Here is a 22,282-nt window from a genome sequence, read left to right as displayed (position 1 = left end):
GATTTTTTGTTCAATACGCATGCGTCATTTTACATTCCAATGCATGGAGTACTCATTTCGAAATTATTTTTGTAGTTTTGCTTAAATTTAGATAATCTACGACGCACTTACCATGGAAATTAACAAATTTCAGTTGTAAATCGTGTTTGATGACATATTTATCAAAATCTACACTGAAAAATCCAATGGATGTCTTTCAATAGATAATATATACAAACTACTCCCTACATAAATGTAAACATTAATCTGACGTTTAGCACATGGTGAATGGCCAAATGAGCTTTTAATATGGAAGATGTTTTAAATTACACAAAAGATGACAGTGAAGACTTTTATGCAATTCTTGGTTGTGATCCATCTGCAACTGTAAGAGTTTGAATTTGCATTCCCAGATTCACTTTAGACTTCTCTTAAACTTGCCCTGATCTCTTTGAAAATTGGCAATATTATTATTGACATTTGGAGCATTTGCCATTGGTTCATTTTTGAATGTCATCATTATCAATCATTCCATTATTATGCTTGCTAATTTACAGATTTTTTCAATTTATGTTGAATTACATTCTTCTCCAGGAACTCACGAATTTAACTGGTGTGGTTGGTCAAACTGGCAACCCTTTTGGAGAGTCCAAATAGGTTAGGTCAATTGAATGAAACTGCTGATGGACAAGACTGTCCCTTGGATTAGGTTGATTTCATTTCACTGTTGAGTTGGAATCCAAAAATTGGATTAGGCATATAAAATGTACCCTACAAAATGGTTCAATAATAGTCTTTTCAATTGTTTTCCATTTATATAATTATCAATATACGGTTTCAAACATGAAATATATACGATATTTGTGTTATGCTATCAGAATAGTTTAAAAACATTTATATATTTAATATTAGCTTTGTGAACATTATGAAAAGATTGCCTTGTCGACAAACTCAATCACAGAGTGAAAAATTATACTAAAATCTGTTACATGTTATAATCTAATATAATATACTATAAATAATTCCTACCTTTTTCTTTAAACTGATATTTTCACAGGTTCAAATAACTATTGTTTTATTTAAAACAGGAAGAACAGATAATAAGTGAATATAGAGCTAGAGTCATAGAATGTCATCCTGATAAAAATCCTGATGATCCTCAAGCAGGTAAGACTTCCAACATCAAATATCAGAATTTAAAATAAAGAAATATTTTTAAGTTAATCAAAGTAAAAAAAACTTGATATGAGGACAAGAAATCTTCTAAAATAAGGAGATAAGTATTTAAGAATAAGGAGAACTAATAAAATGAGGTCAAATAAGTCTTCTAAATTAAATAATTCCTATAAAAATACTTCAATCTAGGAATTTTATTCACTATTTCTAAATATGTCTTGTGTTTCTTAAATTGACAAGTCATCATTTTAACATTCAAACACAGATAATTCTGGACACACGTGGATTTGAAAGCTCAAATTTTGACTGTGAACTCTGAACACTATTACTGATTAGCTCAGCTAAAAAATTCCAGTTTCAGAGACTTAAGTATGATTTGTCAAAAAAAAATTGCGTAACTCTCCCTTGAAGGTGATGAGTCTTCTAAAATAAAAAAAAATTATCTTTTTTCAAAATTTATCTATAGACAATGGCTAGGTTTTAATTGTTTATTTCCAGCTGCAAGATTCCAGTTATTACAGAGAGCTAAAGATGTATTAAGTGATCCTAGTACTAGAGTTAATTATGATAGATGGAGAAGATCACAGTTAGCTATAAGTTATCAACAATGGTGTAATATGGCTCCTACTCATAGGGTAATACTTTTTTTGAGTATCTGTTATTATTTGAAAATTTACTGCAGATTATTTTTTATGAAAATACGAATCTGATCTTCTATCATGAGTTTTGGTTCATAGAGGTATAAAGGTTTGTATATTTGCCATTTAGTTTTGCTGAAAATTGCCATTTGTGAAAAACAATTACAAAATGATAATAGGTAATTATGTTTATATCATTCAAAACCTATCTGTACAATTCTGAAGGTAATATTTCAATTCACATGAAAATAATCAGTAAACATTAGAAGGCAGTGGTTAAAAGTGATTGTTACTGATTATCTCCCTTTAATCTTCAACTAGTCCAATCTTTACTGACTTTATGTAATCATGGTCATCATCCCCTGTATGTATGATTTGAAATTGTTGGTAAAAGATTGTCCAAATGATACAATGCAGAGTATTATCTACAAATTCTTATTTGCTATTTTATTATAAAATACAAATATCAGGTGTATAACAGTTATTGTGTGTGAATTTGAAGGCGTACTATAAAATGCAGGCCTCTTGGTTAGTAACATTCATGTACCTAGTTCATTACCAGTTTTTGATTAAAGGGGTTTCAAGATCTTCATTATGAAATAATTGCTATCAAGAGATAATAGTGGTTGTTGGATCGATAGTTTTAATGGGACTTTTAAGTTTTATGTAATTATCTCCCTTTAGTCTCCACAGTTTATGTTTTTCAGTCAACACACTGGGCATGTTCTAAACCTCAACCAATGTTGCATGATACAGTTACTAGTAGTGAAAATCAGCCTCATACTCCAACAACCAGTTCTACTAACACTACACCTAAATGGAAACAAGGTTTGTGATGACTATTGACCATCTCTTAGGAGGCAGAAGTATCAAAAGTTACCTAATGGTTCAATTGAAACTGTGTGTTCGAATCACTGTTCCTTTCCATGACCAGACGTTCTGAACATATGTTGTTGTCAAAATATTGGCTTTAACTGTTGATAAAGCTCAATTTCAGCAATCCCTTGAGTCATACACCCAGTTCTTCAAAGGTGATGTACAGATGTGCTATCATCTCTAGGTAGGGCCAAATATCAATATCATTTTATATGGGAGTTGATCCTCACCAAGTTTTTTTACATTTCACCATGACAAAAGCCAACCATACTGTACCTCAATATAGTCAAGTGGTGTGCTTTTCTTGGTACAATTCAGTTTTTACAATTAATTTTTGCAAGAGTGTGGATCATGTGATTGAATTCACGATGTGTGTGTCACCACATCATGTTGTAGTTTGAATTTATCTATTACAGCTTCAGTACCTATAACCAATATACACTGGTTCAGAGATTCTCCCTCAGATATGATACAGAAGTTTAGAAATTATGAAATATAACTGCTGATACCAATAGAATGATCTCAATTTTCTACAGAAACACACAGTTAATAGTGAAGCATGACAAATGAGTTATATTATTTAAATTTTGTTATATGAATGGTGATATTAAATTTTTTCTTTAAGAAGGGGTGCTTAGGTTGACCTCTCAACTTACAGAATCTGAAAGGCTGTGAATTAGCAATGGCCAGAACCAACACTTAGTCTCAGAAACAGGACTATTTACATATATTCAAGTCCCATATCAACCCCCAAAAATGAAAAATCTGCCCCTTTGAAGTTTGCAAAATCAAAAGAGTACCATTCTAGTTTAACTGCATGAAATTAAAAAAAATATGCTGGTATATAGATTTATAATATTGTTATGTTATCTTGTAAGTAATGGAACCAATGATGAGCAATAATGACTTGTTATATATTTTGTTATGTATACTTGTTTGTTAAATTTATTAAACTGTTTTTTTGAATGTCCCTTTTGATATATAAAGAATTAATTGAAGTCCTAAATGTAGATAGGATCAGAAAAGGCATTGGACCCTTTAGACCAAGTATTGACAAAGCAAAAGACAATAGTAATGCCGGTTATCGCCCTTAGATCAGTAGTTACATTAGGTAGGTTGACGTTCAGGGAAGTTACAGTAACCTAATCGATTAAAGGCGACCACCTAGCCATAGGCCCTCCAAATATTATTTTTCCGGGCAGCGAGTGGAAAACCTTTTCGGCAGACAAGTAAGCCCTGGTGTTTTCGCAAGCTAGCGCCCTCGGATGTTCCAGTAACCCAATCGATTAAGAGGCGACCACCTATACATAGGCGGAGGAGTCGTGCTTCAATATGTTCGGGCAACCAGCCTGTCCCCAATCAAAACAGGCACCTCATTGGTCTCCTACGTGGAAATTCATTTCCAACTTTCCTGCTAAATTCGGGCATCAGTGAGGGTTCTATTTAGTTTCATGGTCTGTGCTACCGAACCCCCCTATAATATACATTCCCGCCTCGGCGACAGTCAACTTTTGAAAATGTTCATTACTAAAAGAAACGGAACATTGAAGGGAAAGAATACGCCAGCTTGAAATAATTACCTAGAATTTCCGAAAATCTTGTCTCCTTTGTACCCAAATTGACCGATTTTGGTTCACATTTTTATACCTCACATAATATTGTGGACGTATATTGTCCTCAGCCCCGTCGTTCGGGTGAGCCTAAGCAAGTTAAAATTATGCCCCAAGCAAACCTTTTTAGATTTCTTAATTTGCAACGTCTTCGTATAAATCCAAAAAGATTTACGTTTTGATATTTGATAATCCGCCTCAAAATAGGTAGAAATGAGTTCTCCGGGCTTCTAATTTTCATAAGGGAGGCGATAGTTCCCCAAGCTCGTAGAAATTGTTGCACTCCGCCTGCACCACTTCGGCACAAAATCCTAGCCCAGCCCTAATTCATTCCTGGCAACGGGGCTGATCGTCCGCAGGTTTCTGACGTGTTGCAAGTAGGCCTACGTGAATTTTACGTGTCTTTTTTACATGGCAAATAAAAATACAAAATATACAAAAAGTTTTATGGTCCTTTCCTTTACTCTCCTCAAGAGTGAAAATTATTATAAAGTAAAAAGAAGGGCCCTCGGTTAAATTATATGTTTATTGTTGAGATCTCGGAGTCCGATTTCAATGAACGGTATACGAATTATTGCCCTTGATTTAGATAAACTACGCAAGAATTGGCTCGCGAAGGCAAGAGAGGCTTTACTGTTTTGGTCCGATTTTAATGAGACTAGGTATATTTAAATACTTAAGAGATCGAGAATAATTCGATAGTCGATAATTTTCGATGGAAACACTTGAGTAATAACCATTGATTATTCCAAAATACGCTAAAATCAACCCGTGAATGTGATAGAAGCTGCAAATTGATACAATTATCATGGATCTAGGTATACTGACAAGGCTCCTAACCATTTTGCTTTATCAAACATAACACTCCAATTTAGTAGTATTTAGGCCTGTGGCGTTATTATTTCGGTAACATTCGCCTGCTCTCGAGATTGTTGGTGTTAGAGTGAGATTGAGATTTAAAAATCCCAATAAAAGCACTGGCTTAGGTCACAAAACAGAGATAACTTTTGATTATCATAAGGTGTTTTTTAGTAGCAACTAACTGTTAGTAAAATTTAAAATCTTGGAATTTTGTAACACTGCAGGCCGTTTTTTCAAGTTTCTGGAACACGTGATACCACTCTGTTATTGAATTTGCCATCACGCAATTTTACTTTGTACTTATATCATAGCTCTTCAACTCATTACTCTCATCTATAAGCATACAACGTGATGTAATGCAACAACTCGACCATAACTGGACACATTTGTACAAAACACAAAATCACGATTACACATGTAGGCCTACTGCATTTATAATGTTATCAGATTTCGTGCAATATTTCATAATGAATTCAAGGAGCTCATTGTGTGATTATAAATTATATTTTACCTGTCACCTGACCTATTTATGTCTATTTACCTTTTCACTATAACAGGTTAACCTTCTACTGTTATCTATATGGGTCGGTAGTCCTTGACTCGTATAGGCCTATTTTACTGTGCATTGCTCGGTGAGCGACTTCGTGACTTCTTAAGTATTAACGTGTTTGCACACACGAACCGTTCAATAACAACCAATGGATTAGCTAGACTTGTTCGATTGATTTCTCTATCAAGTGGACGATTGTAAACCTGTGATATTCATGACGAATTTAAATGTGGGAATCCATTTTGAATTTGATGGACATGGTTTGACTGTCGCATAACTAAGACATTTAGTGTGGTAGATTGACCCTCAAATGTCGCAAGATGAATCGTTTGAAAGATCGACCTCTAGGTTATAAAGTTGGATTGTTTTTATATTTTGTTGGATTGGCGCTATTTGTATTGGGATATTCTATACCATCCTGGCATACTAAATCTATCAGCAAAAGAAAATTCAACGATGGTTATAAGAATGACGATTTAGAAGTTATTGTATATAGGTCTGGATTATGGTTAACTTGTGAAGATGGATTAACAGACTGTGATTTATATGATGTTATTCCAGGTATAATATAATATAATATATTATATGATAATTGTTACCTGTATGTATGTATATAAAAGTATGAGTCATTAGTAACCTACATTAGGAATTGGCAATCAATAATAAATCCTTCATTGAACAACAACAGCCTTTGCATGCAATATTTACCATAGGATTAGTCATGTTTTTTATTTGAAAAGTAAATTTAAAGACCTGTGTTGTGTACAAAATCTTGACCTTTTTGCTACGATGTTTAGAAATTCTCCAGTCATACCCTACGGTAACCTTAGCTTCATGTTGGTGTCACGTGTATGTAAACAAGCTTGTCATCTTCTTGCTACAGTTTCACTTTATAGCCTTCTCAGCCTCCAAATGTTTTCCCATACATGCATACTTTACCCCTTTCTGTTATCATGAAAAAATGAAATAAAAAAAATGTTTCCAAGCGATTAAGTGGGCAGGCTATTGTGGACAGTGGTCAGGTAAGCTCACTGGATACTCACTGGATACTTTTTAAAAATTGTCTCAGAGTCATTTCAGGCTCTTGTGCTTTTGTGAGCCTGAGCCTGTAAGGTTGAATATAAGGAATTTCACAATTAGGTACGCGATTAAGATTGAAGTATTGATACGATAGCCGAATTTTGGTACACATATAGCATGAAAGAGATTAGATTATAAACAGGATATGAATATGGTATGCTTTTAGATAAATTCAACTGAAGAGGAAGTACAAGTTTGATTTGATTTTTATTGAAACATGCTCGGAGAGGCGAAAGCCTGTTCTGCAAACCCTTTTCCTTCTTTATGGGAATAAATCAAAAAAATTACATCAAAGATGGATGAATCACCAAAAGCAATGCAACCCTAGTCAGTAACCCTAGAAGTAAATTAGAAATGTACACCGTTAACCAACCAGGCGTTACAGTGCATTTTAGTTTAAAAATGTAGATCGTATTTTAAAGTATTTTATTTTTCGTTCTAGGATGGTTAAATGGTGTCAGATTCTGTATGTCTATGTCATCTCTTGTTATTGGTTTAGCTTTGCTCTGTGCTATACTTTTAAACTTCACAGATGCTTTGGATAACAAAAATGAAATTAAGAAAAGAACGTTTGAAATATGCTGCTTTATTGGTGGTAAGTAGCTGCATCAACTCTAAGGAAAATGATCTGACTGGGTGGGCTATCAATTGGTCAAGGTACATTTATCCACCAAACATTAGGTCAGAATAAATTGGTCTCGGGCAAATTTTTTATCATTAGGGGTAAATTTGTCACAGTAGTATGATCGAAGTTAAATTGGCCACAGTAATATAATCATAGTCATAGGGTAAATTGATCACATATGATCGAAGGTAAATTGTAAATTGTTTACAGTGATATGATCATTGTAATATAATTTAAGGTAAATTGGTCACAGTAGGCCTAATATGATCACAGTAGTATGATCGAAGCTTAATTGATCAAAATAATATGATCATAGTAATATGATTGAAGGTAAATTGGTCACAATAATATGGTGACACTGACTCAGACATTGGGTCAAAATAATGTGGTCATGATTATATTTTCTTGATTCTTCGACATATTAGAATATTTGAGATTGGATCTTCCCTAAGTAGTTCTAGTAGTTGTCACAGTAATAGTACAATATAGTCCATTGTTTCCTGTAATAATTTATAATTTGTTGGACTGCAAGGAAAGTTATTAGTAAAAACTAAAATATTTTAAAACTATCCTTTAATTGTCTAGACAATAAATGTCATTTATTTTTCACGTGACATGATTTATTTATATTAAGTTTTCTTGTTTTTTCAGTTATCTTCGGATTGATAGGTTTCATACTATATGCTACAAGCGTCAAGAGTGACAATACAGGAAATCATATTTCATGGGCCTATGCCGTCTGCTGTATTGGTGAGATCATGATTTTTGCTTCAGGACTCATCGTCACAGTTACTCATGTGAAATCAGACGATACCAAAACAACTAGTGTATCTCAATGGCCGTACGGTATGGGAACTGGACTAGATAGATCATTTCAACAGGAAACACAGATTTCAGGTTTCCCAGAAATAGACAATCCCGCCTTTACTGACCCTTCACAGATTCGATTCACACGAACAACAGCAACCACTGGTCGTCCACCGAGTATACATTCTTCAAATCAAACACTACATGGCCCTAACGCATTGGCTAACGCGTACCCAATACAGCAACCCGAACCCGGTAGAGTTACACGGTTTCAAAAGAGAAATGAAAAAGACCGATATTCATTGAATGATTCAATGGGCAACTCTACTGGACAGGCATCAGATTTTAATGACGCACCACCATCCTATCAATCCGTTATATCAGAATCGTCAGGACGTTCTGTACCTCGGGATCAAGATCTTGGTGATGGACAGCCATATTACAATTATCAACCACATATCAATAATGAAGTGACACTATAAACATATTGGATTTTACGTTGACAGTATTCCCACCGAACTTTCACTGTCTGGAATGCATGTACATAATAATGAAGGTGATTTGTCAAGTGGATTAATCAAAATCCGTATGTGGCCGTCATTGCTTGAAATGGGAGATAATTGGTAGAAAATTCACCCTATTTTAAGCTGATATCTGGAATTCAAATCTGTGAGTTATTCAAGTAACTTTGTAAAGAATTATGTATTTGAAATGGGAGATAATTCAAACTACACTGATGTAGACATCACATAATGCCAATGCATTCAACAAGATCTGAAATTCAATATCCTCAAATCTGGATCTTCACAATATCAAACTGTTACGAACTTCGTCTTATACATTGACTGCAATAACCACCTTTCTCGAATCACATTGTGAAGATGTTAAATCTATGAGTTATTCAAGTAACAATGTGGTGCATAATTCGATTAAAATGGGGGCTGATTAGAACTATGCTATTTGAATATTCATTTTATATCATGCTGATATGAGTAACTTTATTACGATCCGTAATCCAAGCCAATGTCTTATAGTATGTTGTTATTCAAGTAGCCAATAAGTTAATAATTCGTTTGAAATAGGAATAACATGAATTTAACCAATCACTCTTAATCGTGCTGATGAGTAAACTTACTGTAATTCAAGTTAATATTCTCAAGACTGCTTTCTAACTACTGTTGTGTTTGTGCCTATGCAATTAAGAGATATTTTGTAAATAAATTTTGCTTGCCGAGTTGAAATTGAATTGAAATGGATATTTTGTTAACACATCATATTATTATATTATACTTCAAATATGATATTTTTATTACTTTTCATGTTCATAAATTTTATTATGAGTATTATTCTTTAGTATATAATTGCATGAATACGTCATGATTTTCGACTGAGGCTAGGCAACATTGGGTCAAGTGGATATCGCTATGTTATCTATTGATATACGAGCGCTTATCGCGATATGTCTAATTAATCTGCTATTTTCATAAAAAAAAAACTTTCAGTTTGAAATATGTACAGAATTCTTTGTATCTTGATAAAAATCCATACATACATAATACCGTATACATCACGGTAAATGTTCGACTAATCAAACATTGCAATACATTCATTGTTTCCTATTTATCTTAGTTCAATTTATGATGACTTAAGTGAACGATGTTTTAATCATTGGACTACATATACTACACGACAGCAATATTTAGTTCAATGTGTTGTAGTCCTTTTTATTGTGATGTTCATTGTTGATAATTTTCATAAGGGAAGTAACTCGTGTGAGTTTCTCATCCTTTTTGACATTTTCTATTTTTGTACATTCTGAACATTAGATATATGCATTTTAGATTTTAGTCTTATTTTATTTTCTAACAAGTAGACCTGTGTCAATTGTCATAATAAACTAAATGACCCATGGCAATTTCTCTATATCTTGCAGACTGGGTTTCTGAAAGACAAAAGGAATTTACTATTAAACTTTTTCTTTAAAAATCATTATTACAAGTTTAAAGTTCATCTCAAAATGTCAGATGAAACTTATGTCAGAAACTGTTCGTGTATAATTATCTTCAAGACAAGTTGTATTAACCAACAAGAGAATGAATTTTTTTAACTAATGAATACATCTTAGTGCAACTCTCTTTAAAGTGACAGATTCGCCATACGCTTGACCAATTGTAGTTTTGTCTCGGAAACGGGGATTATTAAGCTGAACAATCAGTAATAGTGTTCACGGCTAATTGTCCAAATTTGAGCCTTCAAGTGCATGTGTGTCCAGAATTATCCCCATTTGACAACTCGTCTTTATGAAACTCTGTCATATATAGATAAGACATTTACAGAAATATAAAGTAAAATTCCTATTTTGGGGTATTTTTGAAGGACTTATGCCATTTCGTATATTTCTAGTATTTCTGAAGACTATTTACATACATAGTCTAATCAATCATACATAGACCCTGATCAGAATTTAGAATGCAGTGTAGATTTCTATCAATCATTGAAGCGGGATGCCACCTTTAAAAATCGAAAGTGACAATTCTATGTTCAATCAATCTGACTAAAATGATAAAAAAAAACATTTACAAAGAATCGGAAATCAGAAACAAGCAATAAAAAAGGTGAGAATCGACCTTTCGCTTCAAACAGCATCTGTATTGAAGTATATTTTTAATCACAATTTTTTACCTAATATAATCAATAAGATATTAAATTTCTTTGATGTGGTAAATTCCAACTCTGCATTAAAATTTCATGATTTTGTATTAACTAATAATGAAACTTTCTTTTTGTTACGAAGATCATGGTGCAATGAAGGTTAGAGTATGTAAGTTGTATACAGGGATGGTGCAGATCAAAGCGGTCAGACTATTACTACGATTGAATTTCTGGAATTAATGTGAATTAAGCATGATGTAGATGAGGATCTTATTGTCTGGTGTTTTAAAGCCTAATGAAATGTGTCTGTAAAATTAAAGTACCACCAGGTTTACTGTATTCAGGGTAAAATACATTTCTAGAAAAAAAAAATTGTTTCTCATTGACAAAAATAAAATTCAGCTGCATGTCAGTTAACAATCAGATACAATACATTCAATTCAGGCCCTACAACCGCAATTAGAAATCCCCTTTCGTACTGTTGCTGAATAACAAATTCTTCACTGGAAAGTCGGTGCATGACAGTAGTTTGTTCTGATCTTGAATACACAAGAGAATATTATGTGCTGATCTTGAATGTGATGTACTGCCCGTGCATACACAAGAGAGTATGATGTACTAATCTTGGATACACAAGAGAGTAGATTGTACTGATCTTGGATACACAAGAGAGTATAGTTTGTACTGATATTGAATATACATGAGAATAGTTTGTACTGATATTGAATATACATGAGAGTAGTTTGTACTGATATTGAATATACATGAGAGTAGTTTGTACTGATATTGAATATACATGAGAGTAGTTTGTATTGATATTGAATATACATGAGAGTAGTTTGTATTGATATTGAATATACATGAGAGTAGTTTGTATTGATATTGAATATACATGAGAATAGTTTGTATTGATATTGAATATACATGAGAGTAGTTTGTATTGATATTGAATATACATGAGAGTAGTTTGTATTGATATTGAATATACATGAAAATAGTTTGTATTGATATTGAATATACATGAGAGTAGTTTGTATTGATATTGAATATACATGAGAGTAGTTTGTATTGATATTGAATATACATGAGAGTAGTTTGTACTGATATTGAATATACAAGAGAGTAGTTTGTACTGATATTGAATATACATGAGAGTAGTTTGTATTGATATTGAATATACATGAGAATAGTTTGTATTGATATTGAATATACATGAGAGTAGTTTGTATTGATATTGAATATACATGAGAGTAGTTTGTATTGATATTGAATATACATGAGAGTAGTTTGTACTGATATTGAATATACATGAGAGTAGTTTGTACTGATATTGAATATACATGAGAATAGTTTGTATTGATATTGAATATACAAGAGAATAGTTTGTATTGATATTGAATATACATGAGAGTAGTTTGTATTGATATTGAATATGCATGAGAGTAGTTTGTACTGATATTGAATATACATGAGAGTAGTTTGTACTGATATTGAATATACATGAAAGTAGTTTGTACTGATATTGAATATACAAGAGAGTAGTTTGTACTGATATTGAATATACATGAGAGTAGTTTTTACTGATATTAAATATACATGAGAATAGTTTGTACTGATATTGAATATACATGAGAGTAGTTTTTTTTACTGATCGTGGATAGATATGAGAGTAATTTGTTCTTGAATACTCAAGACAAGAGAGTAGTTTGTACTGATATTGAATATACATGAGAGTAGTTTGTACTGATATTGAATATACATGAAAGTAGTTTGTACTGATATTGAATATACAAGAGAGTAGTTTGTACTGATATTGAATATACATGAGAATAGTGTGTACTGATATTGAATATACATGAGAGTAGTTTTTACTGATCGTGGATAGATATGAGAGTAATTTGTTCTTGAATACTCAAGACAAGAGAGTAGTTTATAATGATCGAAAATACACAAGAGAGTTTGTACAGACCCTGGATACACAACAGAGTATTATGTGCTGATCTCAAACAAATACAACACGATATGACTACATTAAGCGACTATCATGTAAAATTGAAAACATAAGGAACACTGGTGTATCAACTTGCATAGCCGAGAATTATTACCATTTATGGAGTAGTATAGAAAGCATACAATGGAAACGTGAAGTTATAGTACATATGATAATGTTATTAACTGAATAACATGTAATGTACAATGATAAAATTGTGCTGAATACGCCATTTGTAGAGCGATATAAAAATATTAAAACATGTTTTGTATATGGGAAAAAGGAATTACAAGAGACAAGCTTTGAAGCATGTTAATCTTAACATTTAAACAGACTGCCTTGTAGATAAGACTATGGATCAACTGTTTCATGGGTACATAAAACCTACATATACATAGAAAATTTCGCTTCATACAGAGCACTAGGTTATGTCTCAAAAGCTATTCAGAAAATAAATTTAATACTGAACCCAATAGATAAACTATGAATTTATATATAATCAAAGATTTGATTCAAAGGTGAAAGATAGCTTGCCAGGCAAGGTAATATACGCCCACTGGCAGCTTTGATCTTAAATAAAAATATTTAGCAGTACAGTAACAATTACCAGAATGAAATATTCAACCTTCAGACATACACATCTTTTGAACTTTTTGAGGCGATACTGAATAATATTATCAAAATCTGTCAAGAATTGGGCCATCTAGACTGTTTACAGACTAAAAATTGAACGCGTTTTCAAGAACATGGGCAATAAATATTTTTCAATTTTTCTGATTTTCGATTACAAACACTCACACCAAGTTTCGTCAAAATCCGTTAAGAATTGTGCCTTCTAGAGTGTTTACCAGCTAAAAATTGAACGCGTTTTCAATAGCAAGGGCATTAACTCATACTAATTATTTTACTTTTTTTTTTGATTTTCAATAGGGTTTATTCTTGGGTGACCCTTCTAGAGTGTTTACAAGCTAAAAATTGAACGCGTTTTCAAGAACAAGAGTAATAACTCATGCTAAATATTTTTCGATTCTTCTGATTTTCAATAGGGTTCATCCTTGGGTGATTACGAACTCTCATGCCAAGTTTCGTTAAAATCCATCAAGAATTGTGTCTTGTAGAGTGTTTACGAGCAATTGTGGGCGGACCGACCCACGGACCGACGGACGGACGGACATGGGTGACGGCAATATCCGCCCCCCATTTCATGTGGGCGTATAAAAATCAAGAAAAGTCTGCGTAAGGTGTTTTGTTGAGGCAATCTCATAGTTCTGAGATTCATATTAGAAGATCTATATCACGCTAGCGGGCAGGTTTCTTTCATTTTTCACAATGAAAAGGTGATAAGAATGTCTGAAAAAACATATATTTTATAAAATTAAGAAACTTGATTAAATAAACCAAATTCAGTTTAAACTAAGTTGCTAATGGAACAGGAAGATCAAGTCTACCTCTGACAAGTACATCACTTAGATTTTTGTTTCAACTACTAATGTAAATGTAACATCGTTAATTGCTTTTCATTGTATAATTGTGTTAAATGGACTATTGTCCAGAAATTACAGTTAAAAAAACGAGTATACATGTATCCCATTCAATACACTTTGTACGGCAATACCATACATTAATCAACGAAAATTTTAAAAAATACAAAAGTGACAGTAAAGTAGATAACTTATTTCTTTTTTATTTTACCAAAAAATGTTTTAAAACCATTCTGTTTTCGAGTGATCTCATGCTCCAAAAACCTCCAATAATCTTAAATGGACACAGCCTATTTAGCATCCGATCCATTGTTTATTTTTTCACGCCTTGGTCCTTTTCCCTTCTTCTTCGCCAAGTCAACCTCGTGAATACACAAATCATGAAAATTTGAGTAATATCAAAAATTCATATTTCTTTATCATAAAACTCGTGATTGTCTCACGTCATTGTATATAGCTTATCTTTTTTTTCCTTAAAACTAAGTTGACTCAACATAGAAAGGTGTTGATTGATTTCGAAATTATGTGTGATATTTAAGAAATAATAAAAGTATTTCGACAAATATTTGATGGAATTTGATAAAACAAAAACAATTCAGGGTTTTAATTTCCATAACTTTAGTAATTCCATCACGATATTTAACTGAACTGAAAGTTTTTTTCCTATTTCTTTCAATATTCATTTATATTTTCAATGTAATAATCTGTCCGCTTTTATAAAAAATATTCTGACATTTTCAAAGCAGTGAGCGAAACAATTTAATTTCGTTCGACGGAATAAAATTATCTCCTTAATTAACGGATTAACAGGCTTATTGTAATTCCGTCACGCAAATTCTTTGACGCATCTTAGGGTACTCAGTTATCAAAGTATGATAAACGTGTTATTTTTGCTCTGGAACATCATCAACTAATCTATTTTGATTTAACATCTTTCTCGGTTGTGACAATTGCATTTATTTCACTGACGTAATGGAATTTCTTGACTTGTAATATCGTCACAAAGCCAGATGGTAAGTCCGTCAGGCAAAGTCACAAGGCGTTTAGGCCCAAAACCCTTTTTGAACTACTGCCCTATTCCACTAGTATTTCGATCAATTGAAGTTCGAATTTACAAAAGAACTACATGTATTTTGAATAAATGATATGCTTGTCTTAGGTTGTTTTTCTGGAACGCCAACTTATACCAATTGTCTTAAAAATATCGAAATAACCAACAAAATGAAATTACTTATACATTTTATAATTATTCCGTGTTAAGAAAAAAACACTTCAATTTTGTGTAAGCAATTCAGGTAAAATTGAGTGCATTTTTAGAGCTGTGTTTAACACCGTCACGATGGAGTCCATGGGCATGACACAAAGCAATATTGAACTCGTTTAATGTGTTTACATTTCAATCTGCGTCAGATCTTCTATACATCATTAATATCGAGATTAACATAGTCTTAACATACATTTTTCATTAAGCGATTGAATAATCACTACTTGTTATTATAAACAGGGATAATGCTTATAATACACAAATCTTTTATTTACTTTATATTTATATAATCTTTCATAATACATCGTACACCAATAAGATGTGTAATAGAAACATATTTGGCTTGATAATTACATACGAATTCCATTATTCTTTATACAGAAATGCCTAATTATTCATATGTCGGGCGGGTGGCTCCGAAAAAATAACGCTTTTCATTTCAACAATTTTTCAGACTAAAAATGATAGCCACATTAAACATATGTACAATTAAAGACGTGAAATTATAATGATTACTCTCGGCATAATTATTCACATGCAATTTTTAGAATACTGCTAATTCAAGTGGTTCAACCTATAAATCTGTAATTTGCTCGACAGAGAGGCTGTAAACATTATCGCTTGTGTTCACAAACTTTCTGTCGGTAGCGTACAATCCAATCAAATCGCTTCTTTTACAAAGGTCCATGATACAAGAAATGTGACTATTGCAGTCAAGGTGTTGTATCGGGACTACGAACTTCGTACTTGTACCTTGGCATCGTAAAAATGGATGAAAAAAATGTCTAAAATCTTGATAATTAAGAGATCAAATATTATAATCATAGATAACTTATGCTTAATCCTGAAATAAAAACTGTTATCGTTTTTTCTGCGCCACCTGATATATTTAGCAAAACACTTCATCAAACAATATGCCTATCTAATCCCCATTTCGATTGCTACATTCAAAGCCCAGGTGTGAGCGAGGAAAGTCCCGTTCTATGGTACAAGGCTATGAATTATGGCTTTTCAAACATGTCTGATTGGGTATTAATGTTCCGAGAAAGGGAATAAATTAGGGCAACGACACAGAATTGTTATTTTGTCACCTCTTTTCGTCTTGTATTATATTTAACAATATCTCGACGGAAAAAAGAACTTATTAATAGTTAACATTCTCTCTACAAGGATCGTGTAATAATTTATTTGCTTTATTCGTGAAGTGTCTGTCCATATCAGTTTTTTATCGACAACCAAGGAATAAAAAGATACAAAGCTTATTACTATAATTGGTATGTGAGAACCAATATGACGTAATGGTTCTAACTTAATGGAATATGGCTTGATAAAGTGTTTGACTGACAAGTACATGGCTATAGAGACTATATAGATGAGATGGTTTGCACCTAGTCCCTCTCATTGTGTATTTCATTAGTCTGCTGGATGCCTTTCGTGACTGATATATAACAAAAAGTTTTTATGTATTTCTATATATGAGTATGAAAAATTGCCTTGATCGCATGACATATTGGATGATATTTTTAACCACAGGGACTGACATAAATTGAATAGACACTAATTCACTATACAGGCAGCTCGCCAATTGATTTAATTCGGAGTATATGAATTAAGGAGCAACATAGAAAAAGGTGACGAGATTTTGAAAGAATCAGTTCATAAAGTACAGTTATAAAGGTAGGTATTTATAGATTTAGATCAAGGTAAATGTTTACGGAATGTTTGACAGTTTTTATTGAACACTTTGTCCTTAGAATTATTTTGAACCGTTTTGGTTGTGTATAACTGTGAGGGCAGGGTCCTATAAGGACTATAGTAAATTAAAGTAAGTGGACTTTAATAGACTTGAGTAAGTCTAAACCTATTTATTAGGTACGAACACCACAATTAAATGTAACAATTATCTTATTTTAAGCTTTACAAAATTCTCGAAACACTTCCGATGCATTTTCTGCGTCAGAATATTCGACTCGAAACCACATACAAATATCGCGTACGAATTCGCTAGTTTTTTGTGGTCAGATAGGCACAGAGAAGTGTGATCATGAAATATGCTTAAAAGTTAACTTAATATTACTACTTTTCTTGTGACTATTCTTTCGATGACTCTATCTCAATGTGATTTTGAAAATATCCTGGAATAAATTTTTTTTTCTGATTCTGATTTATTTCTGGATTTCCCGCCGATTGTTTTGTACTTAACCCATTTTTCATTTTTGGGGTTCAAGGAAGTTTCATGTCCTACTCCGTAATGCTATTTTGGAATTATGTTACTTCCATAGTCGTAAAAATTTGGAAAACGTAACCTCCTGTTAATCGTTTTCGATTCATATTTGTATTCAAGTCATTTTAAAATATAATTCAACGTAGTAGTTCCGCAATTTCAGACACGACCTTCTCAATTGTTGAGAGAATTATTCAAAGTTGTTTTTTTTTTAATTTCTGAAACAAGTTTGACTCTTCAAAAACCAACATGGGCAGTGTACTATAGGGAAAAGCGTTTGACTTTTTTTTAACCGACTCACATCTTACTAATTCGGGACACGGTTATTCTATCACCGGAAATTGGTCACATAGAAAATTGATCAGTAATTTGGTCATAAGATAAAATTCTGCCTATGACTAATTTTCAATTCGACCAAATATAACTACAGTCTCCTTGCCGAGATACTTGATTTCTTTCATTTAACTTTTAAGTAGTCAAATCTTGAAATCCTAAAGTTGCTTAGTTTCAAAATAATTACTCCGAAATAATATACATATCAATATGAAAAATGAAAAAATCATTTCATCGCTTTTTAAGCTTAGGATAATAGCTCCAGTGATCTGAAAGATTGTTGAATCTTATATACAGTTTATTGTGTATACATGTAGTGATCAGTCATATGTAGCTTATAATGAGACTTATGGGCCAGAAAAACTTGTGTTAAAATGCCACTCTGGCTGTCGTAATGAGTCTCATGGCGAAAGACCTATGTCTGGTCGAGGACAGTTGAAGAAGATAGAGTAAATCTATTACTGAAAGTAGTTAAACAACATTTGTAACCCTCAAAACATCAAGTAAAAAGTCTATTTATCACAGTGGCCTAAAGGTGTAATAACATTTAATAACTGCCTAACTAAGGAATGGTTGTTGAATGCTTCCCTTTGACGTAGGCTAGTATTATTCTAGGTCATAAACTCAAACATACCGAAAACTAGAACGCTGATAATATCTGAAGGTCGAGTTTTCAATCCCAGCATAGGTCGAAATAATACCCTTGGATTTTCTCTCTGGATTTCCCCCTGGTAGGCCGTAGAAGCTCACGTGGAAAAAGTGTTTAGTAGTTTTGGACGATAAATCGATTCCCCGTGTGCTACAGGCGCCGTGTACGTTAAAGATCCGTCGACGATTGAAAAGTTTATGCTAATGCAGCTATACTTTCAAGTTTTCCTTATTAAACACTGCATGGCATTGTCAGTCTTCAATAGCCAGATCACGTGCAGAAAAGTAGGAGGTAAAACTCTTATTTCTTTAAATTTGTCCACTTCAAATCCATTTCCCTGCATTGATTTAGGCCCACATTATGATTTATATTGTCTCTACAAATCCAATCTGAAACATGTTGTTTTCGTGTTATTCTAACTATTGCATGCCACTAATGAATTCTAAACCTAATTATCAACAACTCGGGATTTCAAACTTCATATAACACACATAAAATCAGTGTAAACAATTTTATTGCAGGTAATAGACCTAGCTGAGAATAATAGGTGTGAATTGACATACATTTCATCAAAATCGTAACTTTGTGAAATTACCTCCCTTAGAGTTTCTATTTAAAATTTTGTTGTTTGGGTTTTTTTTACCAGCTTTTTTTCCAATTGCTCTATGATTTAGACCAATATGTTCAATCATCATAATATAAGCCCTTAACACCTGCGAGAATATACCAATATGTTTAATCATATTGTCATATAGTATTAGGCCTTAACACCTGCGAGAACCTCCTTCGTCAATATATTATCCAATTTGTTGTTATATATAAGAAAGTTAATTCCACTATTCATTATATATTGATATAGTTATGAACCTAAAGATAATAATTATGGGATAATCATCACTTCGTTACAGAATTCAACCATTATTATTAATAGAGAATGATAACATTAAAAGATAAATATTCAATTGATACTTATCAATGATGAAAACAGGAACAAAGTCAGTGTATTACGTTATAAAAATATATTTTTCGGCATCGGTTATAAGATGTCAAGCCAAATAGAGGTAAGACACCATGCTAATTATAATAAATTGTATCTATGTTGTAAGTTTGTTGTTGTACTAATAACCCACTTGATAATAGTGATACATGTGTAGTTGATTCATGTTGTATGAGGTTGTTGTACAAATAACCAACATGATAATAGTGATACAGGTGTAGTAGATTCATGTTTTATGAGGTTGCCAAACATAACCAACATGATAATAGTGGTACAGGTGTTGTTGTATAAGGTCGTTGCACTAATGGATAATGGCGATACTGAGGTAGTTGATATATGTTATTGTTATGTGTAGGTTTTTATGCACTAATAACCTGCATGGTCGTAGTGATAGTGAGGTAGTTGATCTATGTTGTATGTTGTTGCTGGATTGATAACCAACATGATATAAGTGATACGGATTAAGTTGATCTATGCTGTGCGTTGGTTGTTGCACTAATAACCCACATGATAATAGTTGTGATATTGATGTAGTTGAGTGTTAGTGTTAATACTAAAACCTACAACACTGTAGTGATACTGATGTAGTTGAGTGTTAGTGTTAATACTAAAACCTACAACACTGTAGTGATACTGATGTAGTAAAGTGTTAGTGTTAATACTAAAACCTACAACACTGTAGTGATAATGATGTAGTTGAGTGTTAGTGTTAATACTAAAACCTACAACACTGTAGTGATACTGATGTAGTTGAGTATTAGTGTTAATACTAAAACCTACAACACTGTAGTGATACTGATGTAGTTGAGTTTTCGTTTGAATACTAAAACCTACAACACTGTAGTGATACTGATGTAGTTGAGTGTTAGTGTTAATACTAAAACCTACAACACTGTAGTGATACTGATGTAGTTGAGTATTAGATTTAATACTAAAACCTACAACACTGTAGTGATACTGATGTAGTTGAGTTTTCGTTTGAATACTAAAACCTACAACACTGTAGTGATACTGATGTAGTTGAGTATTAGATTTAATACTAAAACCTACAACACTGTAGTGATACTGATGTAGTTGAGTTTTCGTTTGAATACTAAAACCTACAACACTGTAGTGATACTGATGTAGTTGAGTTTTCGTTTGAATACTAAAACCTACAACAGTGCAGTAATACTGATGTAGTTGATCTTTGATAGTGTTGATTGTTGAAATAATAATGGTCATACAGATTTAGCTGAATTGTGTTGTTTGTAGCTTGTTGTATTGATAACTATTAACACATACGAAAATACCTATGTAGTTGATCTGTGCTGTGGGTAGGTTGTTGTACAAATAATGAAGAACATAATAGTGAAATTGATTTAGTTATCTGTGCTGTGGGTAGGTTGTTGTACAAATAATGAAAAACATAATAGTGAAATTGATTTAGTTATCTGTGTTGTATGTTGGTTGTTGTACCACTAACGAACATGATAATGTTGATACTGATTTAGTTGTATGTTGGTTGTTGAACTGGTAGTAATCATGATGGTGATACTAACATAGTTGATCAATGTTGTGTGTAGGTTGTACAATTAACCAACTAAATAATTTTGATATAAATGATTAATAAGATGAAAGTAAACTTATTGTACATTAATCAATTGATGGCTCATCATCTTGTAGTGTTATTAATATCTATAACCACGTAATCCTTCCGTCAGAATACAACATTACAAAGAATTGTAAGGGATGTAATGGCAGGAAAACAATTTGGGATATTTTGTTTCTTATATTTTCTAAATGTGACTTCAATGATTCTATCAAGCAACTACCGGACAGTGTTTATATATGTTAATGACGTACTTTGATTGGCTTACATTAGCACTCGTGTGTGTTTGCAGGTTTTTCCAAACTGATAAATAGCCTATATCCAAATTTGATGAACTAGACTGGGCAACTAGGCCACTTCTTTGTGCATAAATTGACGTCATCAGATAAGGATAGAAAATTATAAAACGAGTTTGTAGTTCGCGAAATAACATTTTACTCGGAAACTTTTTCGCACAGTATTTATTGCGAAACGGAGACCCGCAAACTGTTTCGAAACACACGAATCGCCTAAAACCTACTATGATAAATGGAACAAGGCTAGTTTACTATTATTTCTTTCATCTGAGTCAAACCATTAAAGCATGAAACCGCTACCGTATATGCAGTAGTATAAATAAACCTTACTCAATGAGCGGAGTAAACTGAAGTATACGAGAGCAATCCTATACTATCAGGGGATTATCATGAACAATAATCTCGCCATTCCGAGCTATATTAAGGTATGTGTTTTTTTAAATTCTAAGCTACATGATTATCAACGCCTTTTAGCCGGAAAAACTTGTATCGTTGAATCAATCTGTTAACTTGTGACATGCATTAATCATGCATAAACTGATCATGATACTTTTTTATTACTATTGTCATGCTTGATGTTTTACTCATGAATAAACTTTAGAA

At 32.5% G+C, this 22,282-nt stretch overlaps 2 protein-coding genes across 2 annotated transcripts; both read left to right on the top strand.

The window, feature by feature from the left end:
* Window positions 1-288: 288 nt before the first annotated feature.
* On the top strand, window positions 289-3,168 carry LOTGIDRAFT_177577 (hypothetical protein; the record flags this gene model as incomplete). The annotated part of the gene is made up of 5 exons (XM_009066969.1): window positions 289-366; window positions 1,068-1,146; window positions 1,654-1,790; window positions 2,501-2,625; window positions 3,066-3,168. 5 exons carry the CDS (start codon window positions 289-291, stop codon window positions 3,166-3,168), a joined length of 522 nt encoding a protein of 173 aa, XP_009065217.1.
* A 2,563-nt stretch (window positions 3,169-5,731) lies between these two features.
* Window positions 5,732-8,684, top strand: LOTGIDRAFT_229597 (hypothetical protein; the record flags this gene model as incomplete). The annotated part of the gene is made up of 3 exons (XM_009066968.1): window positions 5,732-6,251; window positions 7,213-7,365; window positions 8,047-8,684. The coding sequence occupies exons 1-3, from the start codon at window positions 6,011-6,013 to the stop codon at window positions 8,682-8,684; spliced, it is 1,032 nt and encodes a 343-aa protein (XP_009065216.1). The 5' UTR covers window positions 5,732-6,010.
* Between the last annotated feature and the right edge of the window lie 13,598 nt (window positions 8,685-22,282).

This window comes from Lottia gigantea (genome assembly GCF_000327385.1).
Source record: "Lottia gigantea unplaced genomic scaffold LOTGIsca_8, whole genome shotgun sequence".
In the NCBI taxonomy this organism is placed as follows: domain Eukaryota; kingdom Metazoa; phylum Mollusca; class Gastropoda; family Lottiidae; genus Lottia; species Lottia gigantea.
The sequence above is the reverse complement of the archived record's forward strand: the minus strand, read 5'-3'. Positions and strand labels throughout refer to the sequence as shown.